The following is a 19,778-nucleotide window of genomic DNA, read 5'->3' on the forward strand; positions in this document are numbered from 1 at the left end:
ACGAGCCAAGGAATGCCAGCAGCCACCAGAAATTAGAACAGGCAGGAAACAAATTCTACCTAAGAACCTCCCAAGGGAGCTCAGTCATGCTGACATCTTGAGTTCAGCTGGGTGATACTGATTTCCAGCTTCTGGAACAGTCAGAAAGTACATTTCAGTTCTTTTAAGCCACCAGGTTTGCGGTAATTTGTTATAGCAACCTCGGACACTAATACAGATGCTCAGATATAGAAGCTGGCATAACCGCCATAGGGCCCAGCAGGTATTTGTGAGGAACCTGCTGCCCTCCCAGGACTGGGGTGTTCTCTACTTGTGGGACCATTTGTATCTCCTTCTGGCCCAAACCCATGGTTCTGAAGACAATCCCCAATGCCCAGTTGGTAGCCACTTGTCCCCTTGCCCTTAACCTTCAGAGATACTCTCAGGGCACCCAGAGCAGTAACAAATTGAGACTCATTTAAAATTGTGAAATCAATCAAAAGTGTTACACATGGACGAAGAGCACAGTTTAGAAGCAGAATCGACATGATCATTTCAAGCTAATTAGTTCTGTTACTTCATTTGACAGATGAGGAAACTGAGGCCCAGAGGAGTTAGTTGACTAGTCATGACCCAGCCAAAACTAGAAATCTAGAATGCATTCTCTTAAAGTAAGTTACAGTGAATGCCAAGAGTACCTTCTATCCCTAGGCTAATGCTAATTAAAACATCAAGAAGATATGTCATGACCCATTGCTTCTAGCGTCTGGAAAATTAATTTGGCAATTAATCATGTTGCTGCCTTGTCTACATCTCTGAGGCTTGAACTGTCATTTAAGTACGTTATTGTTATTTAATCTTTGGTTTGTGTATTGGTTTATTGCTCCATCTAGGCTGTGTGCATCCCTATAGAGCAGGTGGGTTTCACCCTCCCCAGTAGCTAACACAGGGCTTTGCTCATAAGCTAGTGTTCAATAAATATTTATTTTATTTCTGTCCTGAAGAGCCTTCTGGCTATTTCACAGGCCCCAGTGTAATTTCATTTTCTTACAGGTGGGACCACAAAAGCCTATCTGAAGCCATCAGTTCCAGGGACAACCGCACAGCCAGTCACCCTGACGCAGATACTGGGGACCACCCCAGTGGAAGGCACCCACACCATCTTGCCAAAGCCATCCCCATCCGCAGGCTCTGCCACCAGCAGCCCCAGACCACAGCCCATGGGTCACAGGAGCCGGGAGTTGGGTCAGTAGGTAGATGGTGTTTCCACATACAAGAAAGTGGGAGGCTGGTTTTTAGATCAACCTCTCTGTCTGCATGCCTGTGTGTAATGCCCATCTCCCACCTTTAGAACTGGGTAAGTAAGGGGTGGGTGCCTGAGACCTCAGCCGGAGGTATGCGGTTGTGTTCTCCCAGATTTAAGGGGTAAACTCAAGCCTAATAATAATAGTTTAGGATCAAGCTAAGAGCTAAGCAAAACATGTAGAAGGGGCTTAAAAGAGATTCAACAATAGGACCTTTGTTACCATAGGATATCACATGAAACTTTCCCATTACAAAATCCCCATTTCTCCCAAAGCTCAGTTGAAGGGATAAGAGGTTTCTGTGTAAACACTGATAAGTTCTGTTTCATTTTAAGTGACAAATTAAATATTCCTGGAAGTTTTCAAAATTAGAAACAAACAAAACCAAAAGAATCCCTTTAGGAAAAGCCAGATAGCTAAAATTTTTATTGCTTTTCTGATTGCTTTTTGTCTTACTATTCGTATCCATTTCTTGTCATGGTTTAGATTTTACCGAAGTCCAGTTTATGGAATAAGTCTCAGTATCACCTCAAACACAACCTTCGGAGCTCATTGATAATCCAATCTTCAGTTTCTATACAATTTCTGTGTAAGCCATCCTGAGCTAATAAGTGCCTACCTCATTTCTAAAGGTCTTCTAGCAAGGGGGTGGCAAATTCCACTGCTCCAGTATCACTATGGTCTCAGCAATTTGTTCTAAGTATTTCCCACCTGGAGCCACTTTTTTCTTTACAGAGGAAGTGCTCAAAACCTGTTCTTTTCAGCCTCACCTCCATCTTCCAAACACTACAGCCACATACCGTTGCCCTTCCCCCTCCATATCAGAGCCCAGCTAGCTCTCCTTCCATCCCTTTTATTTAATAAACACGAGTGAGCACTCTCAATGTGTTACACACTTTCCTAACCATCTGACAAATATTAGCCTATGAAATCATCACAACAACCCTCTCACGTAGATATACTACTTTTAATTTGACTGATCCATTGTATTGATGAGGGAAACAAGGAGTAGGGCAATGAGGAAACTAACCCCAACTCACACAGCTAGGCAGTGGCAGAACTGGGATTTGAACCCCAGCAGCCTGGCCCTCCCGTGACTTCCCTTGTAGGAAGCATTCCTGCCCTAAACTGACACCCCAGGCACTAATGAATGGATGGAGTGGCAAGATTAGAGGGTATTAGACACAGCCAACCCCCACTGTGATCAACAGTTAAAAATGGAACATACCTAGTCCATACGTCCTGTGTGCCAGGTACCATGCATGCATTATTTTATTCAATCTTCCCAACAACCCCATGAAATAGAGATGGTGATTATTCCATTCAATGAACAACTCATGGAAGACGCTATGATATAAAGTCCCCAAGTGAAAATACCATAAAAATAGTTTCTGAAATACAACAGACACTCCCCTGCCATCCTATTCTGATTCAACTCAGGCTAATATGAACACAAGCGCACTATGCCTAGCAGCAAGAGAGAAAATACCAAAAAAGGATGCTATGGGACAGGGGTCCCTTGGCAGGCATTTTCCGTTCTCTTAATTTTGGACTCTAGACTTTTAGAGCCCTTGATTCTTTCAAAGATTTTTGAGTAGCCAAGTAAGTTGCTGTGTGCTCCTGGTGTCTCGTTAGAGGACATCAGTTTTTGCATAGCACGTATAATTAAACATGTGGCATATTTGCTTGGCCACACTGGACGCCTAGAAATTCTGTTACAAGTTGGGCCTGTGCTTCTGGAAAACCTCAAGCAGCTTGCAGTAGCGGCTCCTAACCTGGCAAAGGTTCATTATTCCTGGCTTGGGAACAGGGGCCTTGGACCGTAGCCTCCCGCCCATCAGTGTTCCTTCTTCATCCTTGTCCAGCGCCCGCACCCCCGCTGCCCCACGGACTGCTGGGCAAATATTCCCAGAGCAAGCGTCCATGCAGCATGGCCCATGGTTGCTAAGGAAGGAGCCAGGCCTGGGAGAGGAGAGGGGGAGAGGACTTTTAAACACTTGTATTGCCTACTCAAAGGACTTTCTGTAGGGCTGAAGAAAAGTGAAAGTTGATGTGTAAAGACCTACATCTTTTCATGAGAACAACTTTATCGAGATGCTTTTCACATACCATACAATTCACCCATTGAAAGTGTACAACTCAGTGGTTTTCAATGTGTTCAAAAAGTTGTGCAATCATTATAACAATCCATTTTAGAACATTTATCACCCCAACAAGAAACCCTGTACCCCATTAAGTCACTCACTATGTTGCCCCATCTCTTCCTCCTGCAGCCCTACTAACCACCAATCTACTTTCATGAATGCCTATCTTAACATATGACTTTATATATCTGTTGCAATATTCTATGCCATCTATATTAAATAATAGTTTACAAGTAACTCCTTTGTTTCTTCAAATGAGCTGAAAATATTCTGCCAATTATAAGAGAGTAACTCTACTGCTGATAGACAAGTGAGCTGCTATTACTGTATTTATCAAGGGTGGTTTTTTTTCTCTCTCTTATTTTGATGATAGTCAGAAGAGTTAAGAAGTGACTTGGATGAGGATGTTCTAATTCATTTATTTATTCAACATGTATTTATTGAGTGTCTACTATGCATCAGGTGCTATTCTAGGATCTTGGGCTACATTAGTGAACACATCCCTCCAAGATCCCTGTAGCCGGTCACTTCAGCTTAAGATGCCTGAGAAGTATGTAGCTGGAACAGGAGCAACCTGCATTTGGGGTCCATGAGTCAGCTGTGGTCTACAGTGAGGTACAGAGCAGCCTCTCAGACAGGACATAGGAACTTGGAGGGATTCCAGTAAAAATTAGGAAGTGTGGCAGGAAAAGACAGGAGAAGAGGAGCTGGAGTAGGTGGAAGGACTCCAGGGAAGATGGGGCTGGACACCAAGGCCTCATAGCCCCCTAACTGATCTGTGAATGTGAAAAGTTAACATGATATTGAGAAAAAACTCAAGGCTGGGACTAAGGCAGTGGTTCTCAACCTTCCTAATGCCGCGACCCTTTAATACAGTTCCTCATGTTGTGGTGACCCTCAACCATAAAATTATTTTCGTTGCTACTTCATAACTATAATTTTGCTCCTGTTATGAATCATAATGTAAATATCTGGTATGCAGGATGTATTTTCATTGTTACAAATTGAACATAATTAAAGCATAGTGATTAATCACAAAAACAATATGTAATTATATATGTGTTTTCCGATGGTCTTAGGTGACCCCTGTGAAAGGGTCGTTCAACCCCCAAAGGGGTCACGACCCACAGGTTGAGAACTGCTGGGCTAAGGGATCCAAGAGCTAGAGTGACAGAGACCTCCTCTCCTGGGCAAGAGTAAGGCTCTTCTTCAGGGAAAGGCCAAGGACTGTATTGGCACCCAAGGGAGCCAGGAGGCAACAGAGCTGCATCCCAGGACGAGAAGGGGTGGCCTAGAGAAGCCTGTTTATAGCTATGCCGAGGAAAGCGTTCTAGAAAAGATGGAAAACCCACCAGGCACACCTACAGAGTCAGCTGAATCTACTACTCTACAAGGTGGAGTGACTTTGCCCAGCATTACTTTCCTGGTCAGGTTCATTTTAAGAAGTTCCATTGTTGCCTCATCTGGTCTAGCGGATTAAATGCCTCCACAGGGACAGGTCGAATAGGGAGGGAAGCAGATCGCCACCTAGCGATGGCCAAGATCATTCAACTTGCTACACCCTCTGACAGAAAGCTGCTCTAGAGGAGAGGAGGAGGAAGTGGTGAAACCTGGGACAGGAAGGGGACCAGCGTCTGTAACTGCCCATCCCTTTCTCATGCAATTTCCCTTTCTACCAACCCTTATCTCATCTCTGAAAGTTTAATTTCCTTAAGGTGTCTGGAGAAGGTTTTTCTTAAAATCCACTCTTACAAATAGAAAGACAAGCATTCCAAAAGAAAAATGGGTGAAGGTCATGACCAGGCAAGCCAGAGTGGAAGCACTATAAAGGGCCAGTAAATGTAACAAAAGATGTTTGACCTCACCAAGAATAAGATAAATGTAAATTAAGCAATATGCCATTTTTCACCAATTCACACTGGAAATCGATAGTACACAGTTATGGCAGAGTATGGAGAAATGACCCAGAATTTGCACTCACAAAAATATATTCTAAAGCAATCACCAGACACAGGTGAAAAGAAGCCTGGCCACAGATGGTGTTCATAATAAAAAACTAAATGGAAAAGATTTAATTGTCCATCACCAGAGCAGTTAAAGAAGTTACTAGGCAGCTATTAAAATTTTGATGACGACGTGCACTTACTGACAGGAGAAGATTGGCCTCTGACAAATTGTGAGGTCAAAGAAGTGGCCTGCAAAGCAGCGTGGGTACCAGCCTCATGTTTGTAATTGTGTGCCGCACATGCGGACGTTGCATGGAAGAGGGGCTACAACACTATATACCAAAACTGTGTACCAGTATAGACTGTATACTCAAAAAAAAGGGATTGCCTTGCAGGTGATTTCTTACTATCCTTAGTATATATTTTTATAGTGAGTATGTGTTATTGCTCTATTTAGAAACTAAAGCTCTTATGAGTTGTGTCTAAATAATTGGAACAAAGGCAAAGGGAATGAATGGAAAATTGATGGCAGATAGATTTGGTTACAGGAGAAGCTGATGGTTTTCCATGATCTCTTATCTCTTCTCCTCCATGATATTTAGTTCTTTCCTTCAGCTGGTTTTTACATGACCCTCTTTCCCCCGAAGGGATTTTGCATCTCTCTTTATAGAATCCCCCATCTTCCTTCTCCTTTCTAAAACCTTGCTTCAGAAAAATTGCCCAGTAAATAAAGAATGCTGAAGCATATTTGATTCTCAGAGTAATTAAGGATAACACATTGTGTACCTTTAAAAATGACTGAATGCTAATGCTATTTGCATCAATGCCATATTAACACAGTCCAAGCAAATTGCTAAATGTTAAGTGACACTTCTATTCAAGGATTACTTTAACCTCCTTAGGAGCGGCACAGTTGAGGAGAATTATTGTAAGAATAACGAAGTATAGAGAAATATGGCACTTTTGTAAAGGATGTGAAATACAAGGGTTATTATTACCTGGAATTTTCACTCAATGTTTGGAGTTCAACTTTTTTTTTTTTTTCCATTTCAATGTTTCCTGTGGGGCAGGTTCAGACCACCCATGGACAAGCTTTACCTTAATTCTGGCTTTGGTAATGTCTTATTAGGTTAGATCATGTAAAGAATGAGAATAATTGGTTACAATTCATGCTCTGACCAGTCAAATGTCATTACAGACCTCTGGTCCACCACCACCCACACCACCAGTCAAAACAGCTCCCAGGCCAACCCAGGTAAGAACCCGAACTCACCTTTCCAGCTACTGATGAAAGTTAAGCTTGTTTACATGAGTTTTGTCTTTCCAAATCCTTGCCATTTGATTTAAATTTGGACATAGAGCCTTAAACCATTTATGCTAACAAAGATACGGCTCAAGGGCCCAACTTGTAAGGAAAGTTGTAAGAAAAGTAAGGAAGCCTTACAATAAGCAAAACTTTCACTCATCACCATTCCCTGGAGGCAATTTTGTGGGCGCTGTGATAGAAATTCTTAAGGATTCAATAATTACGTTCTTATAAACCTGAAAAGGGATACTCTCTGGGGTTTATACTTGAGGAACTAGAGTAAAAGAAAGAGAGACATTTTTATCATTTCCCAGGAAAGGGCAGAGCTAAGCTTGCCTTGGGTACTTCTATGATATGGGAAATGAAATACATTCTCCTCCAGGATTTCTCCTATGAATTGTAACATTCCCTGGCTCCCCTCTGTCATTTCTGTGTGCGCCCCTTAAAGGTTCATCCCAAGCACTAGGAATGCAAAGGATGAAGCAAGTTCTCCTGATGTTGTTGAAGCCTGCGGCAATTAGAAGGGAAAAATCAAGTTAGCTTAGAGGCTTTCCACTGACTGAAACCCTGAACTCATAGACTTGTTTAAGTACACAATTCCCTTTGCAGCCACGGGGCATTAGGATGGGGGCCCAGACCTCCAAGGAAAAGAGATCAGGATTTCTTTTGCTGGGGGATACCTGCCTGTCCTTCACCTGTTAAAAGATTCCTGGAGACTGTAGGTTCTGTTCTGCTTTGATGCCAGATTGGAGCAGGGACTCCATGGGGTCTTTGAACAGGGCTAGGAGCTTCTACGAGCTTCACAATTGTCCCTCTGCTAATGCACATGCTGTTGCCCTGGACAAAGGGCTTCAGAATCAGATCGCTGGGCAGGGCAAGGACTCCAATGCCATTTAGGCCTTAACAGGCTCGGGGGACTGTTCAGGCAGCCAAGCATGGGGCATTCCATCCTCTTGTCCGCTTGGCCAGGATCTCTGCCTCCTCTGCAACCCCCCAAAGTAGGGCCAACCACAGAGAGCTCAGCTGACTTCCAAGAAAAATGTGGACGAGGGCATTTTCACTGGGGGGGGGAGCGGGCAAGATAAGGGAGAGGAAGCAGACTGCTGGCTGCATGTAGATTAGCTGACCCAGTGTAATCCCCTCAGGTACCCAAGGGCAGGGTTCTCCAGGAGCTGCTACCCAGGGAACTGCCAGAGCAGCGACTGCTCACCATCCCTGCTGTGCTCCACTTGCCATCACCTTCCTCCCCACGTGCCGCTGGCTACTCTGCAGCTCAGCTCCAGGTCACCCGAGCCTGTGGGCAGGCCGAGTTCTTTTAACCTCTAAAAAATGTCTTGTGGCTTCATTCTGTGTGTCAAAGAGATAGCCAAGGGCTCGGGTGTGCTTGGGTGTGCTTGAGAGGCCCCCCACCTGGGCAGCCTACGTCCTCACCTTGTTCATCCCAGGACAAAGCACAAACACCCAGACACACCACTGGAATCAGACACGGCTAGGGGCGTGGTTGGCAATGAGACACAGTACCTCTCGCCAGATCTGACTATTGACTGCCCAGCAACCCAAGATTTTCTCCAGCATACCACCACAGTTTCTTCTTCTAACCTCTGGCTCGATACCTCTGAATACATCTCCCCCTGTTTCCTCTCCATTCTCTTCATCCTCCCAATAATCACACCCTATTTCATTGACCCACACAGATGTTCCCAGCTCCTACCCACCATTGCTCCCTCTACCATCATTGCTGCAGCTGTGGTCCGAGCAGCTCAGAACCCCCCCACCCCCCGACCAAGGTCCCAGAGCCCTTGACTAGGAGCCTCTCCTAGTCCCGAATGCTGGACCAGTCATGACACCCCACCCGCCTCCAAAGGTTCCTGCAGGTGGAGAGAAGTCTCTCTTGCGCACTGCGAATAAAGGCAGCCCCCTCTGACAGACCAGGCCTCTGAGTCGGGACAGGAGCCCCCTGTGCTACTTCAGCTGCTCCTGCTGTTTTCCCAGGAGGAAGTGGGAGTGGTGTGCTCCCATGACTGCAGTTAGAACTAGGTGACTTTTCCTGGGAACCCTCCTTTTGCTGACTGGCATCCTGGTGCCATGAGCTCTGTTTGATCAAATAAGCTTCACTGGCCTAGAAACCTAACCATGGAGTTAATGTTGCTTCCATGAAAAAAGGCTGCCAGATCCCGAACAAATATCCCACACCAAGCCCATCTGTAAACCTGGGCCTGTCGACTTCGCTGGTGATGGCTCACGGCCAGGACCTCAGACTGTCCTCAGCCTTCTCGTGGCACCTGCTCTCTGCAGCGAGAGGAAGTTCACAGGAAACGTGCAGCCCTCGGGCCAGGAAGCCAGGACCCACAAAAGGGTGGTGCAGAGGTTCTTGACTGCCACCTCCTCCTACAGCTGCACCACAGGGGAGTCCCTGGGGAGAAACCAGGGAGCTGCAGGACCACCAGCGCTTCTGCTCCATGAAGCTTTAGAACCCTCAGGGCCATGTGTTTGCTGCAGCTCCCACTTGGGTCCCATGCTGGTGACTTCCAGACGTGCAGGGACAGGAGGAGTTGTAACCAATGCAAAAACATCAGTGGGGTCTTAGGGCCAGGGTGGTTCCAGGCCCTCACTTTACAGGTGGTGAGCCAGGGGGTGAGCTCTTCAGCGGCCTGACCAAGTACCTGAGACACTGAACCAATGACTCGTCATGAGTGATAAACAGAGAGTGGTCAGGCGCAGGCTCTGGACCTGCCACTAGACCTGAAGTTCACTCTGCCACTCCCCAGGCAGCAGGTTCCTCACTTGTGAAATGGGATCACTGCTGTACCAAGCTCCAAAGTTACTGTGACCTAACCTTGTCTAGTGCTTGGTCAGTGCCTGACACGGAACATGCTCTCAGTGAATGTTAATGGTTTCTGCATTTTCACCCTGGAAATCATTCAGAGCCAATGCTTCTCTTAGACATTGACTGTATCTATGAGATGACCAAGCAAGGATCATCCAAAAATTAATTCCCTGGTTTTTTTAGGAGTGACTTCCACTATTCAGAGCGATTTTGTATACATTTACCATTATGTGAAGCAGGGCAGGACAAGTCTTTGTGGGTCCAGCTTCACAAAGGAGAAGACTTAAGATCAGAGAGGGTAGGGGAGTCCCACAAGTCCCCAGCTAGTGTTTGGTAGACACAGGACAAGCCTTCCAACTTCTCTTTTCCACACCACCCCTTATGCCTAAAGACTACAAATATTCTTTCAAATTTACTTCCTTCTCATGACAACCAAGTCCAAAAACACCAAGTCTCAGCTGTCCAAATATTTGTCAGCCCTTGGCTTTTGGATAAAAGTGCTTTGGTTCAAACTTGTCCCAAGTAAATGAAAGTGGCACCAATAGGACAGGCTTCCAGCACAGAAGAGGCTTGGAAATCCCTGATGTCTGGGAACCCCATCTACCTCCTGCTAAAGTAATACAGCACCCAGCATTTCAATTCTGTATAACATTCAAGGGTGCTGAAAGTCTTGGGCAACAACTAAGATGTCACCAGCACTTTTTATTTACTTATTTATTTTTTTTAGTGAAAGGGCAAAGTGCATATTTTTACCAGTAGGTGGCAACAGAGTTAGAAGGCTAAAGAAGCAGAATGTCGAAATATATAAATCACAAATATTTTGGCCTTGGCAATCATCTCACCCAATCTGCTAATGTTATTCACAAAGGATTTAAGGTTCACAGAGGGCATGTGACTTATTTAAGGTCGTACACCTGGTTGATGACTGAGCTAAATTAAACTCAGTTCTCACTGTTAAACCAGAATATGCAAGAGCACAGAGTGACTTTCAAAATAGCTTGGCGTCATAATCACGTGAAGAAAAAAAAAGTTCTTTTGAGTGTGCTAATAATTCTAGCATGCAGTAACGCTGATGGTCTTTTAAGAAATGAAACGGCTGATTATGCCTTCAGCTTTCAGCCTTCTGAGCTGGAGGTGGGTGGGGGAGTCAGGGAGGAAGAAGGGAGGGAGGTAAAGAAACAGCTACTTTGGTGTCCTTTTGAGACTTCCTCACATGTCTGTGCTGCCCCCAAGCCCCTCCAAGCCATAGTTCCCCCAAATAGGTCAGGGACCATTGGGTAAGAATCTCCCCTTTCCAGCCACCCTTTCCCCTTGATCAGCACCAGTTTGTGTGTGTAAGGGGACAGGGGAGCATTACACATTTTACTGCAGAGAGAATGCCAGGTGCCACTTTGCTTTATTCTGCCTTGGGCACACGCTGAGAAGCAGAGCCTCAGGAAATGGGTCCCTGCTCCCTGGAGGGGCCACATTTCTTCAGTGTAGTTCCAAGGAAGAGAATGCGGACAGGTGAGTGGTGAGACAGATGTCCCTAGGATGTTGTTGGGTACACATTGTGTGCTTAATCAGTGTAGAGGACTGGATGGGTAGATAAAGGTTTCAGATCAATACAATGACAAATTTTCTCAAAGTCTCAATAGTCCAAGAAAGAATGCACTACTTCGGTTGTATATATAATGAGTTCCCTGTCTCTGGAGGTATTCAAGCCCTAGCCATCCACTCACTTTGGTAAGGATGTTATAGAAGCATGCTGGAGGGTTGGTTTGGGTTGGATGACCTTTTAGTTCTCCTTGAATCCCAGGATTCCCATTATTCCACGATTCTTGTGCACAGTGAAAGAAAGAAAAGGGCAAAGATGTTTTTGTCCTTAGCTTCAAGACCTTTAAATGAGAAAACCCCATGCATCTCATGGTGGTTCAGCCAAAAGTCTGGCCCCATGCCCTTTCACCAAACTTTCTGCCACAATTGGAAACTGTGACCATCCTGGGAGTTCACTTGGGAGATTCTGCTGGTTTCATCTAAATAACAAGTTCGTTTCTTTTTTATTTTGAAAATCAGGGGACACGGACTTGTGGAAACCTGGACTGGTGCTTTTAGATGCAGGTAATTACACAGCCTGCCCTCCACGCCTTGACTAGATCACGATGCAGGACTCCAGGGAGTCTAGTTAACAGCCAGGGCCCAGAGGCAGTTCTCACCTCCCACATTAGGGTCTGAGGCCATGCGACTAGAACGCCCACAAGGAGGCCTGGGGCAAAGGGAGACACTGGATAACAAAAAGGAAAAGCAAACTGTGAAGACGAAGTGGAGCGCCAGAAGGGAGCGAGAGCGCCGTGCTCCCCAAAACGGATTTAGATGCTCACTTCATCAGGAGATGCTTTGCCTTCCTTTTATCCAGTCCCTGCCCTGCCTGTTTCTGCAATGGGTATTCAGCTTTTCCCTTCACCTGAATGAATGCTCTTCACTGTTTTAGTGTTTGAAACTCCAATCAACGCTGCCTTCCGCCTCTTGGGGCAAGGGCAGATTGCCCTGAAAGGTGGGAAACGGAGGTGGGGAAGAGGACTCAGGCCTCTGGACTCACACGTCTTCCCCCACCTCCCACATGGAGCCCTGGGCAATTTCCCTGAGAGGCTCCTGGCTGAGAAATGCCAGTAGACACCCAAAGAGAATTTTTCAAATGATGTGAGGAAGTGGGATGAGCAACCTGACCTTTAATGAGAGGATGAAATCATGTGCTTTGCAAATTGGAAAAACTAACAAGCCAGGAGAAAGCTCGCTGCAGCCAAGAGTGAGCAGAGCCCCCAGCCCCTTCCTCCATTGCCAGAAACTGAGGGGTGGGACATGGGGGGTCCTGAGCATCCTGGAAACAGGGAGACTCACTCCAGGGTCACACTCTGCCTGTGAAGCTCATTGGCCTTACCAAGCCTAAAAGCATTCTTATATATTGTCTTTTAATTCCTTAAATAGTATGTTTGTGATCTTGGCTCCCATGGAAACGGCTTCTTTAAAAAAAAAAAAAATCCCTGAGGCTGAAATTCAGCTCACACACACAGCCTCTCAAAGCAGAAAACTCTTCTGCATCTTTACGTTTAATCTCAGAGCGATTGCATTTTAGACCCTCTTGTTTGCTTGCTTTACTTGTATCTCTTCTGTGCCCCTCCAGTTTACATCCAGCCTCACTGGATGGTCCTCCCTGTGTTGCACTCGTCTTTGTTTATTGACTCAGTCACCAAATGCTGGCTGAGGACCTGCATGGGGTTGGCACAGTGAAGGTTTATGTGATGAGCAAGGCACATGTCCTCACCTTGAGAGTTTCAGAATTTTACAGAGGTATATGCATTATACTGGCAAAGCACTTAATGTTTTCAGATAAGGAGACAAGAGCTCAAATAGAATAAGCTAACAAGGCAACAGGAAACAGAACTCAAGTCTTTTGACTTCAAATCTCTGTGAGCACCAGCAGAGTACTGTGTCTTTAGTAGGCTGTTAGTCGATATTAATTTATTCCTATCTCTTAAGACGGGGGTGGTGTGGAGAAGAGAACTGTTAGCGAAAAGCCAAGTCCCCATGAGCTGGGTGTGAATATCCACTATGTCCCTCTCCCCCACCCCCACCCCCCGGGAAGGTCAGATGCTTCCTGTACTTGCAAGTAACCAAAAGTTTTGCTGCACTCCCCAGGATTTGTTCCAAAAGAAGAATTAAGCACACAGTCTTTGGACCCCATATTCCAGGGAGATCCAAGTAAGTTAATTAACAACAAGAAGCCCAGAGTGGCTCTGACATTTGAGCTGTCTCCTCTCCACCCACTCACTCCACCCAAACCCGCTTTCCTCCTCCTGGGGACCCACTTGTCTCCTCTCTTCTGTCACTGTTCTAAGGGGAAAGGGAGGTTCTGTGTGCATGAGGGGGAGAGGATCAGATGTTTAAAATATCACTATGGCAACAGCATGGGATGGAATGGGGAGACAAGAGGGGATGAAAGGAGGAGGCTGGCTGGCCAGCAGGGACAATGGTCCAGTGGAGATGATGGTAGACAGAGCACAGAGTTGAAGATATCTACACAAATTCTACAGATATAAAGAAGGAAGAATCTAGAGGATTAGAGGAGGAGGGGCAAGAGAGGGAGCAGTTAAAGGTGATTTGAGCATCTGGGGTAGATAGTGCAGCCCCGAGAACTACTTCCAACGGGGCAGGGAGGTCGTTTATGTCCGTCATCATCTGCGAGTCCTCAGGTCAGCAGAGAGCTGACTACCCAGACATGACATTCAGAAGGAACAGCCCAGCAGAAATTTAGAATGGGAAGATGATGAGCTATGGTTCAAACCCAAGACTATGAGAACAGGAAATGAGACCTGGAGAGACAGGAAGAAGAAACAGAGGACTTAAACCTGAAGAATTTTAATGCTAAACAGGTGAAAGAGAAGCCACCTGAGGATACCAGAAAGGAGGGACCAGAGAAAAAGGAAAACCAGGAGGAAGTTGGGTGTGCAAGCCAAGGAGAGCATCTGCAAATTCCCCCAGAAATTCACTACCCATCAGCCACCAATGGGCTGAGTCTCAACCTCACTGTGTATGTGAATCACCTGAAGACATTTTTAAAAATTAAAGATGCCCAAGTCCTGCCTCATATCTACTGAATCTGACCCTGTCTATCTAGCTCTGGCTATTATTCAAAGTGCGGTCTAGAACCAGCAGTATAGACATCACCTGGGATCTTCTTAGAAATGCAGAATCCCAGGCTCTACCCCAGACCTAACTGAATCAAGTGGTGTCTTTGTGCATTAACCCTTGAGAAGCACAGCCCAGTGTGATTCCCAGACATATTTATTTGTTGACGCTGCATAAGTGACTGATACTTCTCCAGGGTTAAGAAACACTGGCCTTATGTATTTATATGGCCAACACAGAGCATGAATCTATAAATTGCACTTTGTTGGAGAAAACCAAAGCAATTAAGAAAACTGGTAGGTTGATTCCTGTAAACAATATGTCTTACCTTTTCTCCCCAGTCCTTCAATCTCTACCATAATAAACTGCTGATGCTAAACATTTCATAACCCAATTCTACCCTTTAGTACTGATGTCATTTCAATACCAGAAAGCCACTAGGTCTCAGTGAGCACATGCCCTGAGATGGAACCATTGTCATTAGAATATCCTGGGAAAGGGGGAGCAAAGGTGACCCCAATATCAGCCATTAGGCCAGTGAGCGAAGAGAACTAAGCGAATAGAAAACACCTCACTTTCTTAAAATCCAGCTACAAAATGAACATGTCCATCCTGAACCCAGTTCAAGATGTAAGAAATGAGAAAAAATGGTCTATGAAGAACCAAAACAGGGGCTAAAAAATCCATTTATCCCACTTCATTCATTTAAAAAGAAAATCCCCTTCAACCCTTACTCTAATGAATAGTTATTCCAAAAAAAGTGTTCATTTTAAAAGACATATTGAACTACTCAGCTGACATCTGGAAGGCAAACCCTCTGCAGGAATGCTTCTCAAACTTTAATGCGCACACGAATCACCTGGAGATCTTGTTAAGATGTAGGTCTAATTCTATAGTCTGGGTGGGGCCTGGGAGTCACATTTCCAGCAAACCCTAGGTGCCTGTGGGCAGCAAGCCCTAAAGAACACTACTGCCACCTGTTGGCAACAATTCACACCGCAAGCCCCGACCTAGGAAAAAAGGAGCTGGCCATTTGGGGTACAACCACCTGACAAGCCATAAAGCAGTTCTGCTTCTCTTTTGCTTTATCCTAGGCTTTCATGGCATCTTTAAACTCTACTTCCTGATTTATTTGCTTCTTCCAATCCTCATTTCAAGGATCATGTTTGGGCGTAGACAGTTTGGGGCCAGCAAGGACAGGGGAAGCCAGCTGAACAGGAAGAGTCAGCAGGAGCTATCCAGGCAGAAAGGAAGTAAAAACTTGCAAAATCTGCTAATGAGCCAAGGTACCAACTCCAGATGGAGCGGAACCAGCCCAGAGAGGTCCCTGTCACAGCCTATTTCTCTGGTTTAGATTGCCATGAACAACTGCAAGATAATAAAGCACATTCTCACATATAACTTCTCCCCTTAATCTGCCAATTCTGTAATATCACTCTTTATTAAATATCTTATCAATTCTGCTTAAAACTATGTAAACTATGCCCATTTCTTGCTTTCATTTAAAAAAAAAAAAGGATGGACTGTGGGAGTGGGGGGGGTGGGAGAGATGGAAGAGGGCAAAGGGGGAAAAATTGGGACAACTGTAATAGAATAAACAAGAAGAAAAGAAAAAAAGGAAGCAAACACGCAGCCTACAGAGCTTCTCCTTCTCTGGTCACGTGGAACAAATGCAACATGTGATGTAGGAACCAGATGCCCCCGAGCAGCATCACGGGTGACCATGCAGCAGATTAAAGGGATCCGGGCTTGTCTGGGTAGCAGTACCACCCACCCACAATATGCCAGCCCAGGAATTCCCAAGTTCACTGTCTCTTTTTCTTCCCCACTGAACTCGGTTTTGAAATATTTTGTCTCCCAAATTGCAGTGGTTAAATAATTCATTCTTCATTTTTTATTAATCAAAGGACTATATACCTCCCAACAAGAACTTCTGATCAGCACTGAATAAGCAGTTTTATCATCCTGAGGTGATGTCACATCAGCCAAAAGCAAAGACACTAACTTCTACCAGTCCATGGCTGTCCACAATATCCTATTAGCATCTGAAAAGTTGAAATAGCTCGCAGACTCACGGTCCTCCCCTCCTCTGACATAACCTTCATATATCCACAGAGGTCCAGAAATGCTGACTGTAACTGTCCTAGCATTATCACAACTAAAAGAAGAAAATCTGATATGGCTACAAACAAGAACTGACATCTGTAGATTATTTCTCTGGTTGCCTCACCCGGAGAAGTGAAGGGGAAGATTGGTAGCAATTTCTCATTCTGTAATTCCTGCCCCTCAGCACAGGCTTGCAGATTTTTTCACACCTTTATAAAGACCCAATGCATAATTCTAAAAAATCAGAATGAGAGTAAAAGACTACAAGCTCCTGAGACTCAGTCTTAGTGAATTCCCATGTCTGGGGTCTGCATTCATGTGGTCTGAGCCCCGGAAACATACTGAGGGCCTTCCCAAACTTGACCATAATTCTGAAGTCTAGAATTATGGCTGATACAGAGAAATCTAAAGCAGTTACAGTATAAGTACTAGCCCACATATCTGTTACAGATGTAAATAAATGAACATACCCTGCATCTTGCTACTTTTTTTTTTTTTTTTTTTTACTTTCTTTTCATTGAATCTCAGGGGGCTCTGGTGAGTTAGAGGGGAGTGAGAGAGAATGCACAGGTAAATGCAATGAGAGATAATCAGACTAACAGCGTCCTCTTTCCTTCCTCAGACTGCAAAGTTGACTTGTCCTTTTTAATTGATGGGAGTGCAAGCATTGGCAAACGTCGATTCCGAATCCAGAAGCAGTTCCTGGCTGACATTGCCCAGGCTCTTGGCATTGGCCCAGCAGGTCCACTGATGGGCGTTGTTCAGTATGGGTAAGTGCTGCTCTGAATTCAGAAACCAAGTGAAATCACACACTTAATGTTGTGCCCCAAGTAATACCAGCACATCCTAGAGCACAGATTCATTCTCGTCCCTCACACGAATGTTAATGAGAGAAACTGGAGCAATCCAGATGCCGTCTAAGAGATCTGAGACTTCCAGAAGGTACAGTGAGTAAACACTTGTAAGTAAACGGCATTCGTGCTTGTGATTGGCGGTGGAGGGTTTATTTGGGAGTGGGAACACTGGGTTCAAGTCTTAGCTCAGCTCTGTGGCCTTGAGCTAGGCCTTCACCTCTTCCATCACCTGTTTCCTCATCTGCAGATCAAGGTGGATGCCTTTCAACCCTGACCATTAGAGCATTTGTTTGAGGGGCTGCACCCTGTTCTCCCACAGATAAGTAAGGTGCCAGGACAGCATGGTGCTTAGGTTGAACTTTCTCTTTCTCCAGATAGCCTTAGGTCTTTGCACTGGTAATAGAAAAGCTCACTGGGCAGTGCAGAGCCTGGGTGGGAAGGGGAGTAGCCCTCATCACTCAGCTGAGCACCCAGGTGACTGTCCCCAATCTGTTTTATTATTTTAGTTAGAATACAAATTGAGGGTTCATAGTGACATCCAATCTCAACCTTTTCTCTTATTTGGGATAAAAAGTCTATCTTATTTCAAGTATAAATAGGTTTCTCCCTCAAACAGATATACAGTATTGACAGATAACAAGCAAACGACGAAAAGACCAGGCAAGCACAAATTTCCAATACATAATAGGTCAACTTGTAACCAACAGACATTCAGGGCAGGATAATTATCTCACTTTCCACAAAGGGCTATCAGACACAATATGACCCCTCCCTCCCCATATACCTGCAACTTCACCTTGAAGTGGAGATTAGCCTAGACCTTGGTGCCTCTTGCTCAGAAGCTACAACACAGCTTATTTGCTCCTCCTGAAAAGTAGCACCATTCATACCTGACACCATCCTGGGGGTCTCTAGACCCTTCAAACGTTCCCTGAGGACACTAGAATATTTATTTTTGAGTTGTCAAAAGAAATGAATAAAACTGCTTTATTTTCATAATCACCATAACAAGTATTTTTAGAATTAAATTCCAGTAACACATTTAGTACCATCATCTATTCCTGTGAAGAAAAATTAGTAGATGAGTTAACTGCCTCATACAGAGTTAGAGCAAAATACATGAAAATAACCAATTGCTGCAAATGCCAACTCTCAATGTCAAATGCTGTCTTCTGAGGATTTTTTAAAACTTGAGGTAGGGAAATAAGGTTTTTTTGATCATTGTTTTCTTGTTTTCAAAATGTCAACCTAGTTTATTTCTGTGTCACTTTTTAAAGATAGAAAATGAACAGCAAGCTTCTCTAAGGAGGAACTGGAAGCATTTTAGTGCCAGGTGTCCCCTGTCGATTTTATTGGGGGCTTCAAAGCTTGCTGTGTCATCCTGCATTAAAAATAGCTGCTTTAAAGGCTGTATATACCAAGGCTTATAGCATAATATGAAAATAAGGTGATAAATATGCCAAGAAAAAGAAAAATGGCAGCAGGAGAGTGTTGTGTGCTGATGAGAAAGAGCGTGGATAAAAACACAAATATAGCAGAGAAGGAAAAACAGTTCAAGATTCCTTCCCCTCAAAAAATAAAATAAAATAAAAAACCCACAAAACCTTTTCCCCATGTTTTCCTAATGTGATCACCATTTACCTCCGCGCTTTCCAATTCCTCTTTCTAAAAATCCCTTTGCTGTTTGTCTTTTTTTTCTTCCCACCCGTGGACCTGATTAATTTGGGACACAGAAGGAAAATGTGTCTGTTTCCATTCACTCCATGCTCATAAAAACCCGTCGATCATCTTCACCCTCCTACAGCCACAGGGTGGAGAGGGAAGCACAATGAACTGGTGACAGGCCGTCTTGAAATCTGGCCTGAGTCCTGCTGTGTGACCTGAAGCAAGTCACTTAACCTCTCCCTGTAAGTGCTGCCATCTGGACAGTTTGGGGTGGAGCAGATGATTTATCAGGGCTTTGCCAGCCCTGGCACCCTATAACTCAGGGACTGGCTCTGTACTTGGAAGACATCCAATCCATGAATATATGAGGCTAGCAGGCTGGGTGAGCCGCCTCTCCCCTCCAGCCTCAGGGTCCCATTAGGTGGGATGACCCATAATGAAATGATGGCATGCACTGAGGTTATACATCCCACCAGTGGGACGTGGGGAACAAAACAGATAGGCATGCAGCATTAGAAGGTGTAATGAGGCCGAAGGGGAAATCCATGCACCCAGCAGAAATGGCTTCTGACTTCAGCTGCCCGGCTTCCCCACCGGGGAGGGTTTCCCTCCAACCCTTTCTTTACCAAACGGTGATGGTGCACAGAGAGGGAGGCAGTGGGGCAGGAAATGGTAAGGAGACAGAGGTAGATGCAAAGATGGGGCCTATGTTTCTGGAAAAGGAAAAGCAGGAAGGGCCAGCGCTTGGCACACCAGGACATGGAGTCCTCTCACGGCACTTGGGGTCCTCACCAGATCCTGATGCCCACTCTGTGACCCCTGGTACACTGGGCACTTAGAGAGCTCCTGGTTCACCTCCACAGGTTAGAGTGAGGAAATGAGGCTCTAAAAGGAATGGCTACGCCCTCAAGAACAAGTGCTGGAAGAAAGACTGAGGGTGGGCAGGGGCTGGTCCAGGAGAGAGGCCTCTGTACCTGGAATC

The 19,778-nt window shown here is 45.1% G+C and overlaps 1 protein-coding gene across 1 annotated transcript in view; it reads left to right on the plus strand.

Moving 5' to 3' along the window:
• The window catches only part of VIT (vitrin), a 98,522-nt gene that overhangs the window by 59,075 nt on the left and 19,669 nt on the right, over positions 1-19,778 (plus strand). Inside the window, exons 7-11 of the mRNA XM_090280211.1 lie at positions 1,033-1,224; positions 6,572-6,628; positions 11,562-11,606; positions 13,182-13,244; positions 16,900-17,047. Coding sequence (XP_090136337.1) covers positions 1,033-1,224; positions 6,572-6,628; positions 11,562-11,606; positions 13,182-13,244; positions 16,900-17,047 — 505 coding nt within the window. The remainder of the gene's footprint in view (positions 1-1,032; positions 1,225-6,571; positions 6,629-11,561; positions 11,607-13,181; positions 13,245-16,899; positions 17,048-19,778) is intronic.

Source organism: Furipterus horrens, unplaced genomic scaffold (genome assembly GCF_987537825.1).
Source record: "Furipterus horrens unplaced genomic scaffold, mFurHor1.1.pri manual_scaffold_6, whole genome shotgun sequence".
Lineage (NCBI taxonomy): Eukaryota > Metazoa > Chordata > Mammalia > Chiroptera > Furipteridae > Furipterus > Furipterus horrens.